The sequence below is a fragment of the Raphanus sativus genome, chromosome 5 (assembly GCF_000801105.2).
Source record: "Raphanus sativus cultivar WK10039 chromosome 5, ASM80110v3, whole genome shotgun sequence".
NCBI lineage: Eukaryota > Viridiplantae > Streptophyta > Magnoliopsida > Brassicales > Brassicaceae > Raphanus > Raphanus sativus.
The window spans coordinates 5,727,342-5,740,929 of record NC_079515.1 but is presented as its reverse complement, the minus strand read 5'-3'; the positions used below and the strand labels follow the sequence as shown (position 1 = coordinate 5,740,929).

Below are 13,588 nucleotides of genomic sequence, written 5' to 3'. Positions count from 1 at the left end.
CCTGAATCATATTTAGAAGGACTTTATGTAATTTTTATTCTACAATTATGTAAAAATATGTATATCTTGTTAACGTCAACTACTATTCGTTAAATCATGAAATTTGTGTGACAGAAATTATATATTTATATCCAACTCATGTTGATACATATGCTAGTTTTGGTAATTAGTCTTCTCAAGTGATCATTACATTATTTATATAATCAACTGATACTGAAACAGCTTTTGTTATATCAGGACTTCTCGAAAACCAATTAAACATAACTACATCATTATTATTCTCTTGCCACAAAGTAAGATTTGGTTCCTCAAATGTAAGTCCATAGTTAACATGAGAATAATAATCACTACCTTCAATCTCAAGAACACTACTATCCATACCATCCATGTAAGAAAGTTCCATACACCAGTTCGTCATCTCATCATCGTTCTGAGACGAAACCAGACCAATATCAAAGTCGTTAAGCCACCCGAAATCATCTTCAAGACCGGGCTTTGCGATCTCTTGCAGATCCGTTTTTTGAGATTCTATGGTCGGAGAACTCATGTTGATCTCCACTTCTAACGATCTAATCACGCGGTTTAGTTTCTCTTCTTCCTCTTCGTTAACGCTGTTATGATTTTCAGAGGGCAATTCTTCTTCCAAGAACGACATGATCATAAGCTCATCGTTGAAAGTCTCCATGCCCTGATCCAAACCATATTGCACAGAAGCCATTTGTGAGAAAGAGTTAGTAATAGGGAAAGGTTAGCGTCTCATTTGTGAGAAAGAGTTAGTAATTAAATATATAACTTTAGAGATTATATTATAACTCGAGCCAAAGCAAGTCTTATATAGGGAAAGGTTAGCATTATTTAATTAGGCGTATGAGATAAGAAGTCTCCCCACACTCCACGACCAATCATGTGATCATATGTAATGCGTAATATGATGATGATAATAACATTTCATAATAAAGAATAAGAATGGGATGCCTAACTGATAATGGACCATCGAGGAGACATGAATGAATGAGATTAAATCATGGACATAATATTATAATTAGAAAATTGGTTGAACGTCAAATGTCAAGTGTCCAAGTGGAATATGCGTACAGGCAATATGGTACAAGTTTGGTATAATGCGTAGCCCACTGCACTACAAAAAAAAGAGTGGAATACATCACTTAAATTGTATCACAAGAATAAGTGATATTATTTTAAATTACTTATTTATGAATGATACAAATATACATAGTTTAAAATCAGTTATAGTAATTGATGTTATTATTAATTAAATTAACATCAGTTTAATTAAACGATATAATTTCTATCAGTTTGTATCACTTTAACAAAAATGACACTATTATATAAATTTATATCAATTAGTTAACTGATACATTAGCTGTTTTTGGTTAACATTGTTTACTAAAATGATACAAATCTTGTATCAATAATAAATTGATGCTAGTATAAAACTTATTAAAAAATTAGTTAACTTTACGTGAAGCAGTTACTAATTTTTAGCTTTGATTACTTTCTGTGGTTTTTTAAAAATTAATTGATCGATCCATGATCTTCTATAACTGTTTCATCTTAAACAAAAAAAGTAAGTATTCTTCTGCTGTCAAGATTCTCTCATAGTCTCATTCATCCGTTCCTCTTTCTCTCAATTTTAAAACATTTTATCAGTTTACGATTTTGTTGTTCTAGACTATTTGATTTATCAGAAAAGTCAAAAGATGATGATTGTATTTCTTCTTATGCAGGATTTGAAAGCAAACTAGCCATACTAACCTGTTGAAAGTTTCTGGGTAGGTAATACGTTTCTTTTGTCTTTCTTCTGAATCCTTTTTGTATATTATATTTCATTTTCTTTTGTTTATTGTTCTAAAGATTTTTTATATTAGTTCAATGATAAATGCAGAGTCTTCTGCTAATCTTATGGAGTATAAATTTCTGGAAAATGCGGCTAAAGGATGGGAAATGCTTTGATGATTCTCGTAACATACTGAATCGATTCAGTTATACAACAACAATAAAGATTCAAGATGAATGCAAAGAAGAAAAATATTTTTATTTGTTCAACAATTCTTTTTGTTTTCTGAATTCATGTTCTGTTTTTTGTTTTTTTTCTCCTTGTTCTTCAGATTATATGTCAATGGAAAAAGTTCAAAATTTATTTATAGTAAAATATTTTCTGAGCTTATTTAATTAATAACCCCAATTGTATAAATTAATAAAATTAAATCGATGGTTTAAAATTAAATAATTATTAAAATTAAAATTTATATTAGTTTCGAAAAATTATATTAATGTATTAGTAAATAATATTAAAATCATTTATTTTAATTGATATGAAACTAACATCATTTACAAAACTGATGTAAATCTTAATATCATTTCTTTGAATTGATACATATTAATATCACTTATCACAACTGATGTAAATATTTGGCATTTTTGCATCAATTTTCAATAAAATGATGTTAATTATTTGCATCACCACTTTCAGAGTCATTTAAATAAGTGATGCAAAATTATATTGTATCATTTATAACTAATGCAAATATTAAAAATAACTGATGCTAAACCATCTTTTTTTTGTAGTGCTGATAGATATGGTTTAGGATAGGCAAAGAAACAAAGCCGAGGCATCTACTTTTATCGTGTTTGCATTTAATTTGTGAACAAATCAACGGACGTAAAAGGAGAACTCTTTAATATGCTACTAGATCTTGACCCGCCCGACTGGGCGGGTGTTTGTTTTAATGTGTAAAATAATTATCGACTTATCTGCAATAGAAAATGATTGGGTTGAATAAGGTATGTTGCATGCTATTCGCTATCGTATGATTCATATTTATTATCTTTAATGTATTTATAACATTCAAAAATACAAATACATTGGTATATATATATATATATATTTTATTTTCTTTGCATTGTTTATTTTCTATTGTAATAATAGAAAATTGTTAATTATTTTAATTTTGTATAAAATTACATTATGTCGAACAAATGTTATTCTTGTATTTGAAAAATATTATTTCATATTAGAAATATATAGTATTTAATTTTTTTAGATAACAATATAATTACCTATATATTTTATAAAAAATTTAAATGTCAATAAGTATAATATCACAAACAACAAAAATACTGGTGGCCCAACACAGTAAATAATTGACTAATCTTAATGGATCTATGAAGTTAAAAATGGCCCAATTGTGTGATAACAGAATTTTTTTTCCGGGAAAAAAAATCGTTAAACCTAAGAAACTAAAGTTATCGCTATCTCTCTCTCTCTGTCGGCAAGATTATTTTTCATCTTCTCACCTTCCTCGGCTCGAAAATTCCTCACCTTTCATCTGTCGGATCGAAAATTCCATCGCTGAAGATGATTCTGTTTAATCAACATTCAGCTTCGCTTTTAAGATGGTTTAAGTTAGCAGGTTAGATCTTCTTTCTCCTCTGTTCTTTGTGATAGTCATGTTTATTTTTAGGACTTTTTCTTTCAATTGGTCTCGTAACCAAAGATTCAATGTAAATTAACTATAGATTTTCTATTTTTCGTAGATTGAGAAACTATATCAAGTACTATAGATTTTCCAATCTCGTCCATCAATTCTGATCTTCTTCAGAACGTTCTCTTACTGTTTGATCAGCAAGAACACATTCTAGAGTTTCCCCTCCATAACTTGTGTTTTGATTCCATGAATGGAGTAGCTTGACGTGCACTTTCCAAGAATCCTTGTGCGGTTTCACTTTGTTAACCATCACAGAAGCTTGATTGGTAGCCATCGTTTTTTTGTGTGAACTTTGAGTGTTTGTGTAGAAAAGAAACGTATGAGGTACTCTATATATAAGGTGCAGTTGGTTTGTGTATCCAATAATATCTAGTCTAGGTAAAATACGCCAGAGTATCTAGGGATTATAGGTATAATTTGAGTTATGGAAATTTATATATTTTCGTGGTTAATTAGTTTGTGATCTAATGAGAAGATATCTTCCAAAATAGGTAAATAAATTACTTGCTACATAAGTAGACGGTTATTTCGAAAATATTCTAATTTAATAACATTACCTAAAAAGAAGGCAATGTAGTTAATTAGTTAGATTTTAACTTGCACCGGAAGTCCGGCATTTATTAGTTGGGATATTATGAGTAGAGAATTATTCTAACTGATCCAGTTGTTACGGTTTAATTGTTTCTGCAGGGCTTTTATTGGATCATTGGAGAAGGATTCATGTCATATTATTTTGGCCCAAGACGTTGAAGACTGATGTTTATGATTAGTCGATTTTTTTTATCCTTGTGTCCAAACGTCTGTTTTTTTTTAATTCTCCTATCACAGTTGCCAAACATATTGAAGTAGTACTTCTACTTTAATAAGATAGATTTCCCCTCCATAACTTGTGTTTTGATTCCATGAATGGAGTAGCTTGACGTGCACTTTCCAAGAATCCTTGTGCGGTTTCACTTTGTTAACCATCACAGAAGCTTGATTGGTAGCCATCGTTTTTTGTGTGAACTTTGAGTGTTTGTGTAGAAAAGAAACGTATGAGGTACTCTATATATAAGGTGCAGTTGGTTTGTGTATCCAATAATATCTAGTCTAGGTAAAATACGCCAGAGTATCTAGGGATTATAGGTATAATTTGAGTTATGGAAATTTATATATTTTCGTGGTTAATTAGTTTGTGATCTAATGAGAAGATATCTTCCAAAATAGGTAAATAAATTACTTGCTACATAAGTAGACGGTTATTTCGAAAATATTCTAATTTAATAACATTACCTAAAAAGAAGGCAATGTAGTTAATTAGTTAGATTTTAACTTGCACCGGAAGTCCGGCATTTATTAGTTGGGATATTATGAGTAGAGAATTATTCTAACTGATCCAGTTGTTACGGTTTAATTGTTTCTGCAGGGCTTTTATTGGATCATTGGAGAAGGATTCATGTCATATTATTTTGGCCCAAGACGTTGAAGACTGATGTTTATGATTAGTCGATTTTTTTTATCCTTGTGTCCAAACGTCTGTTTTTTTTTTAATTCTCCTATCACAGTTGCCAACATATTGAAGTAGTACTTCTACTTTAATAAGATAGATGGATAATATACCACTACTGTAACATATCCACAGAGTAATTGTTTTTAAAATAAAAAGATTTAATTTTTGAGTAGTATATTTCTACTGGAAAATTTCGACAAAAAAAAACATTTCTACTGGAAAATTGAATGGAATGTCAAAACTTTGATTCATGATGTATATAAAACTTTGAGTGGTTTATCTCTATCAATTTTTTTTCTCAAAAAGCTATATAACAATTGGACTATTCGATGTATATATATGTTTTCTTTTAACGTCAAAAACATGTATACATCAAATATTTAGCTAAAAATAACTGTGAAGCAAGCGATGATTTCTTTTTTTTTAGAAACTAAGAAGCGAAGCAAAAATTTTATTTTGTTTTTTTATTCATTAAAGTGATGAAATGATAAGATGGCGATTTTTTTGACATAATACAATTAGTAATTGAATGTAAGAATGAAGTTTTTTTGACATCAATGTAAGAATAAAGTTATTTATTAGTTAGTATATAGAGATATAATACATGTTGAGGTGGTCATGTGTGTAGAAGAATGGTTAAATATCAAAGGTATGTGGTGGTTTATCTAGTTGCTAACGTTAGTTCTGTACCGGTTCTATATATTGTGCCCTAAATCCAAATCTCTTTTGGGAGGAAATTATTAAAGTCGTGTTAAAGTATTATGGTAATTATTATCAACCATCTATTCTTTTTTTAATCTGGTTCCCAAGTCAAATTATAAAATAGCAGGTTTTGATATTTCGATGTCTCATATTATTATTATTATTATTATTATTATTATAAAGGGCATCTCATATTATTATTTTTAAAATATGTATACATGTATTTAAAATAAATAACAGAAACCTCACTAATATATAATTAATGTCTTTATATTTTTTTTTTCGTTTTGTACGAATGCGAAGTTTGCACGCCTATAGAACGGTTCGGTGCATGAACATTTATATTAGCCTGAATTACATACTATATATATATATATATATATAATGTATATAATGTAGGGTTATAATGCAAATGGATGTCACACTAGATGTATACCGACACTAAATTTATACTCCATCCGTTTTATAATACTTGATGTTTTACGATAGTGCACAAAGATTAAGAAAATTGTATTTTTAAATAAAAAATATTTTAAAGATATAATTTTAAAATCAATTAACCAATAATAAAAAAGACTGTAAAATCTAATTGGTTGAACAGTTTCCAACAAAGTTAAAGTAACCTTAAAATCTCAAAACTTCATCTAATTTGAAACAAAATTATCCTTTTAAAACATCAAGTATTATGAAACGGAGGGAGTATTAAATTAAAGTATATATAAAGAAAACTTTAATTTCGGGGGTCGTATACGATATATGCTTGATAAGGTACGTGTCACGACTCACATGTAGGTGTTGGACGTTGGAGAAGAAATGATTTGACCGAATAAATGGGATTCGAAGCATTAGCACGAGTGGTGGTTCTTTTAATGGACCGACCCACCCCATTTTCATCGCATCAATTATCGATTGGTTCACATGTCTCCACCTCTGCTTGCGTCTGTTTTAATGTTCTGCGACTATTCTCCAACATCTGATGAACTATTCTACAATATATATGTATTTGATTCAAATCTTTGTATTCTGATGATATTTTCCCCTTAGTTTCATGAACTTTTCCCCTTCGTAGTTGTTCGAGGCCAAATTTATATTCGTTTTGCACTCGTCAGCAATAGTGACAATTATAGCAATCATCAACAGTAACCAGTGGGTAGGTTATATATATTTGTTTTACAGTCAACAAGGGCATCAACAGACTTCAAAAGCAATCGTTGAATCAAATGTTATAAAGCAGTATATGTTACGAATCAGTAGTCAAACCCAATAGTTGCAATACACAACACGAATCTTGAGTTGATGGTAAAGTCGTTTTGTATAGATTTACAAGCATATCATATCAAACCATGCCGAATCATTATTATTATCGTAATCAACACTCTTCTTTTGTTCCCTTGTGGCCTCTCCTAATGACTGTAAATCGATATATTCGATTCTCGTTATTAATTAAGCTGATGTTGTTGCATTCTTGGAAGCATCGGAGTGTAATATATCATTCATTCATAGTTTAAATTTTTTTTATTTTTTTTGATAAAATATCATCTATAGTTTTCCTTTCTGAAATAATGCTTATTATATTTCAACATGATAATATTTATCTAAAATAAGAAATTTCTACATAACTCAAGTAATTGTGTAAAAGGAAAGTCAAATAATTGATGCGCTCTTGCAACCTTCTCAAACAACCGGAAGGTTTATGATGATCAATGTTTCCCGCCGTTTGTCCTTTCTCCTCTCCTTGATGGAGAATCATGCGAGTAAGTAACTAACTAACGCGCGAGAGTTTAACGACGTCGTTTTCTCTGCAGATACATCTATGGCGTTTTCTCTTCCGAACCCTGAGTGATGTCTTGCATAATTGCATTGTTTCACCTATTCCCTTCCATGCATTTTCATCATATAGGTTAGATTCTAGTCATGTTTAGGTTGCATTTTGCATACATGAGTCCTTATCAGGTACTGGAGCATCTTATGGAGCTTATAGAGACATTGGAATGCATTTGGAGCTCAAAAGGTGTGAAGAGGAGGATGTATGGACGAGAGGAGCCTGGAGCGACCCTTAGAAGTCGCTGTGTGACCTCGCTCCAGCCGGAGCGACCAGCATGAAGAAAGCTGGAGCGACCACTCCAAGTCGCTCGGCTTTACACGTCTCGAAGACGAAGAAATCGACTCCAGAGCGACCTCTCGCAGCGACCACCCGAGGTCGCTCCGAAGGCCAGAGCGACTTGTCAGAGCGACCTGCGGAGGTCGCTGCGTGTTTCCCATTTCCGATTTCTTTTTAATTCAAGGACTTATTTGCAATTACTTATGTCGTTTTGGCACTCTGAAAAACCTAAGTTTAAGACTGGTTGTAGCCACTTTTGGGCGGATTATCTTTTGTGAAGAGAAAACCACAAAATACTCTTGGAAAGTTCATCTTTTGGATTCATTGTTCTATTGTTATTGATTTCTTATTGATTTCCTGTGTTCATCTACATGTTTAATCTGAAATCCAGTATGGGTTTAAGGTTTAACATGAAGATTAGTGAGTAGTTCTCTTCTAAATTCATGGGTTAGGAAGACTAGGGTGATTAGGCTAAATCAATGATGTTTTTAGTGTAGATCAATCTCAAGCCTTGCTAGTAGAGTGTTCTTATAGCCTCTTTCGATCTGATCATTCGAAAGTTGATCTCTAGACATTTCCCACCCGAATGGTGTTTGTTGAAATGTCTGAGACAAATCTGCTAGGCTCTTAATGCATCTTGCCAAAGATATTTGTTGTTAAGAGTGTTAAGATAGCTAATAAACCTGTTCTTATTGATTGCTTTCATATCATTCAACCAAAGAGATTTGATGTTTGAGATGTGTTAGCAAATGAGCATTCATCTAGATATAGAGCTTGTTTAGGATCGTGTTTAGGCTTAAGGTCATTTGTTTGATTCATCATTTGTCATCTTTGTTTGATGCTTAATCACCCGAAATCATTTTCCAATACCCATGAGTTCTCTTTATTCATATTTAAGCAAATCATTCATTTACTGCGTTTTAGTTCTATCTTGTCATCTTAGTTAGTCATTGTTACTGAAATCATTATAAATCATTGGTTGCATTTAGATTAAGTAAGTGCTTGCATTCTTAGTGCTTGAAATCCCTCAGAACTGGTTCGACATATTACTTCCATTTTACTATCATTTGACTTAGGAGCCTCAAAACTCCTAACATCAAATTGGCGCTGTTGCCAAATTCTGAGTAGATTTGAACATTGAGATTTAGTAGCTTGCTTGAGACTAAATCATTTTCTTTTATTTTGCTGATTACTGATTCTCCCTTTTCAATTCCCTTTTGATCTGCAGGTGTATGAACTTGAGGAGCAGGGGTCCAGCAAACCTAGTTCCAAGAGCAGCAGACATCCGAGCTTTAGAGAGGGAGTGTGCTAGAAAAAGGAGAGAAGAGGAGCAACAGGCTCACATACAGGATCCGAACATTGAAATGGCCGACCCACAAGCCAACGGCGATGGCAACGCCCCACCAGCTAGACCAATTGGTGCCTATGACCGGCCAACTAACCATGGCCACCTGTTAGGCATCAGAGCACCAGCTGTGGCAGCAAACAACTTTGAGATCAAGTCAGGATTGCTGAATCAGATTGAGAACAACAAGTTTCATGGCCTGGCTGCAGAGAATCCATTCGACCACTTGGACAGCTTTGATAGATACTGCGGTCTCTCCAAAACCAATGGTGTATCAGAAGATGCTTTCAAGCTCAAGCTTTTCCCTTTCTCCTTGGGGGATAAGGCACGTCAGTGGGAGAAGTCTCTGCCAAGCAGCTCCATCACCACTTGGGATGACTGCAAGAAAGCTTTCCTAGAGAAATTCTTCTCTACTTCCAAGACAGCTGACTACAGGAATGAGATATCCGGATTCAAGCAGAAGAACTTGGAAGGATTCAGTGAAGCATGGGAAAGGTTCAATGGCTACCTAGCTCAATGCCCACACCATGGTTTCAACAAGGGAAGTTTGCTTAGCACATTCTACAGAGGTGCATTACCTGAGTACAGAGCAAGATTGGATACTGCAAGTAATGGGAACTTCTTGGACAGAACAGAAGAAGAGGCAGGGAAACTTGTTGAAAATATGGTCAAGAGTGATGCTGTCTACAGTGGGGATCATGACAGAGCTGATAGGTCAGCAGACAAGCAGACAAGAAAAGAGATAAAGGCTTTGCAGGATAAGATTGACATCCTCATTGCTGATAAAGCTTCTCAAGCTCAGATGAACTTTGTTGGCAACCCACAGCACGAGATACCAGCTGCTGTCAATGAGGTTGAAGGTCTGGAAGGTCAGGAAGAGTTGTGTTTTATCAACAACAATGGTACTTGGTACAAGAAGGAGCCAAACTTTCAGTACAACAACTATCAGCAGAGACCTTACTCTAACAACCAGCAGAATGGATATCAGCCTAGGAACAACCAGCAAGGGGGTTATCAACAAAAGCAAAACCCTCCTCCTGGTTTTCCCAACCACGGTCAGAACTCTTCTCAACAGCAGCCTGCTCCATCTAGCTCTACACCCCAAGAGAGCAGCACTGATGCACTTCTGAAAAAAATCTTGGAGTCACAGACTAGAAGTGAGAAGCATGTTAGTTATGAGCTGAAAAACCTTCACAACAAGATTGATGGGAGCTACAATGATCTCAACAACAAGTTCAGAGCTTTGGAGAATCAATTTGCTTCCATGAACACTCAGCAAAATCGCCAACAAGGCTCTCTACCTGGAAAACCTGAACAGAATCCCAAGGATGCAAAAGCTATCACACTTAGGAGTGGAAAGGAGTTACCTCCTAGAACACTCACCAAGGATGCTGAGAAACTAGGTGAGGGGGTGGCCATCAACATAGATGATGAAGTGGTTATTGTTGATGAGCAGACTAATGATGAGGTCTTGGAGAAGATTGTGGAAGCTAAAGGTAAAGGAAAGGTTGGAGAAGAGAAGAAGACTGTAAAAGATGGTGAAGTTGTTCCTCCAGCAAAGGAGAATGCTTTTGTTCCCCCTCCTTATGAACCCAAACTCCCATTTCCTGGTAGGTTCAAGAAGCAGTTGCTGGAGAAGTACAAAGCTCTGTTTGAGAAGCAGATGAGTGAGGTTCAGATCACAATGCCAATCATTGATGCTTTCATGCTGGTCCCTCAATACAGCAAGTTCCTGAAAGATGTCGTAGCATCAAAGAAGAAAGAGATGGAAGGTATGATGATTCTCACTCATGAGTGCAATGCCATAATCCAGAGGCTTGATGTTCCAAAGAAGCTAGAAGATCCAGGATGCTTTACACTTCCTTGTACTCTTGGACCCATGATATTTGAGAAATGCCTCTGTGATTTGGGAGCTAGCGTGAGCTTGATGCCTTTGTCTGTTGCTAAGAAGCTTGGTTTCACTCAGTACAAGAAGTGTAGACTCTCTCTGGTATTAGCTGATCGTTCGGTGAAGTACCCTGTTGGCATCTTAGAGGACCTTCCAGTGATGGTAGGAAATTGTGAGATCCCTACAGACTTTGTGGTGCTTGAGATGGGTGAAGAAGCTCAAGATCCCTTGATCCTTGGTAGACCTTTCTTAGCCACAGCAGGAGCTATTGTTAATGTGAAAGAAGGCAAGATCGATCTCCATTTGGGTAAAGGAAACATCCTCCACTTTGACATCAAAGAGGTGATGAAGAGACCAATCATGCAGGCACAAATCTTCTACATAGATGAGATGGATGCTCTTGCTGATGAGCTCCTTGAAGAGCTATCAATAGAGGACCCTTTACAGCATGCCTTGACCATTGAGAGAGATGATGAAGTGGTTGAGAACCTGGCTAGCACTGCATATGGACTGATGCTGGATTCACACAAGGGATTTAATGGCAAGGATCAGTTTGAGGAGTTACCACAGGAGATTCATCAAGAGACTGCAGCCACTCAACATGAAGACATCCAGCAAGATGACTGGAGTGAGCTTAAGGCGCCTAAAGTGGAACTAAAACCTCTTCCCAATGGTGTAAGGTATGCATTTCTTGGTCCCAATGAAACCTATCCTGTCATTGTGAGTAGTGAACTTACTGAAACTGAATTGTCTGAACTTTTGAAAACACTTAAAGGTTTAGAAAAGCAATAGGTTACTCACTAGATGACATCAAAGGAATTTCACCATCTTTGTGCATGCATAGGATACATCTAGAGGATGAATCAATGACTTCTATCGAGCATCAAAGAAGGTTAAATCCTAACCTGAAGGATGTTGTAAAGAAGGAGATTCTTAAGCTCTTAGATGCTGGGGTTATTTACCCTATTTCCGATTCAAAATGGGTATCTCCTGTGCATGTTGTCCCAAAGAAAGGTGGAATCACTGTGATTAAAAACGACAAGGATGAATTGATACCAACAAGAACTGTCACAGGTCATAGAATGTGTATTGATTACAGAAAACTGAACTCTGCATCTCGAAAAGATCATTTTCCATTGCCCTTTATTGATCAGATGCTTGAGAGACTTGCTAATCATCCATTCTATTGTTTTCTTGATGGGTATTCAGGTTTTTTCCAAATCCCCATACATCCCCATGATCAAGAGAAAACGACATTCACATGTCCTTATGGTACCTTCGCATATCGAAGAATGCCATTTGGACTATGTAATGCTCCAGCCACCTTCCAAAGGTGCATGATGTCAATTTTCTCTGATCTAATTGAGGATGTTGTGGAGGTGTTTATGGATGATTTCTCTGTCTATGGATCTTCGTTCTCGGCTTGTTTGTCAAATTTGTGCAGGGTCCTACAGAGATGTGAAGACCCCAACCTGTGTACTGAACTGGGAGAAGTGCCAGCTTCAAGTCAGGAATTGTGCTTGGCACAAGATTCAGAGAAGGGGATTGAAGTGGACAAGGCTAAGATTGAAGTTTATGGTCAGTTGCCTCCACCTAAGACAGTGAAAGTATATCAGAAGTTTTCTTGGACATGCTGGTTTCTACAGGAGGTTCATCAAAGACTTCTCCATGATCACTAGACATTGACCAGGTTGCTTTGTAAGGAAGCCACTTTCAGCTTTGAAGTAGAGTGTCTTGAGGCCTTCAAGAAGCTGAAAAATGAACTTATCAGTGCCCCCATAGTCAACCACCTGATTGGATCTCCCCTTTGAGATCTGTGATTGCTAGTGATTATGCTGTGGGAGCTGTACTAGGGCAGAAGAAGAATGGGAAAACTCATGTGATCTACTATGCAAGCCAGACCATGAATGAAGCTCAAATGAGGTATGCCACCACAGAGAAGGAAATGCTAGCCATTGTCTTTGCCTTTGAGAAGTTCAGAAAGCTACTTGGTGGGATCTAAGGTTATTGTCTACACTGATCATGCTGCTTTGAGACATCTCCAGGCCAAGAAAGATGCAAACCAAGACTTTGATGGTGGATCCTATTACTTCAGGAGTTTGATTTGGAGATCAGAGATAAGCAGAGTTGAGAATGGTGTAGCTGATCACTTGTCCAGGCTGAAGGTGAGTATGGAGTACCTTTGATGAGGGACTTCCAGAGAGCAAATCATGGCTATTGGAGCAGTGATGGCAGTTTGTGACACTGGTAGAAAGTTTGAGGAAGTGAAGGCAACTGAAGAGAAGAACCTTGTATGCTGATTTGGTGAACTACCTAGCCACAGGAAAAGAACCTTTGAATCTTGTGGGCTATGCCAAGAAGAAGTTCTACAAAGATGTGAAGAGGTACTACTGGGATGAGCCTTATCTCTACACTCTCTGCAAAGATCAGCTGTATAGGAGAGTGGTTTGCTAATGAAGAGGTAGATGGGATCCTCACACAATGTCATGGATCATCCTATGGAGGCCCACTTTGCTTTATTATGTGTAGCAAAAGTGTTACAAGCTGGATTCTG

The 13,588-nt window shown here is 35.5% G+C and overlaps 1 protein-coding gene, 1 long non-coding RNA gene and 1 other non-coding gene across 3 annotated transcripts; 1 reads left to right on the top strand and 2 right to left on the bottom strand.

Annotated features, from left to right (window-relative positions):
- Window positions 1–141: 141 nt before the first annotated feature.
- LOC108859314 (uncharacterized) lies at window positions 142–799 on the bottom strand. Its single transcript, XM_057010137.1, has one exon. The coding sequence runs from the start codon at window positions 716–718 to the stop codon at window positions 176–178; it is 543 nt and encodes a 180-aa protein (XP_056866117.1). The 5' UTR covers window positions 719–799; the 3' UTR covers window positions 142–175.
- A 690-nt stretch (window positions 800–1,489) lies between these two features.
- On the top strand, window positions 1,490–2,161 carry LOC130512827 (uncharacterized). Its single transcript, XR_008946427.1, has 2 exons — window positions 1,490–1,793; window positions 1,907–2,161. It is a non-coding gene; the product is annotated as an uncharacterized LOC130512827 (long non-coding RNA).
- A 7,411-nt stretch (window positions 2,162–9,572) lies between these two features.
- LOC130495287 (small nucleolar RNA R71) lies at window positions 9,573–9,680 on the bottom strand. Its single transcript, XR_008934559.1, has one exon. It is a non-coding gene; the product is annotated as a small nucleolar RNA R71 (small nucleolar RNA).
- Window positions 9,681–13,588: the final 3,908 nt, after the last annotated feature.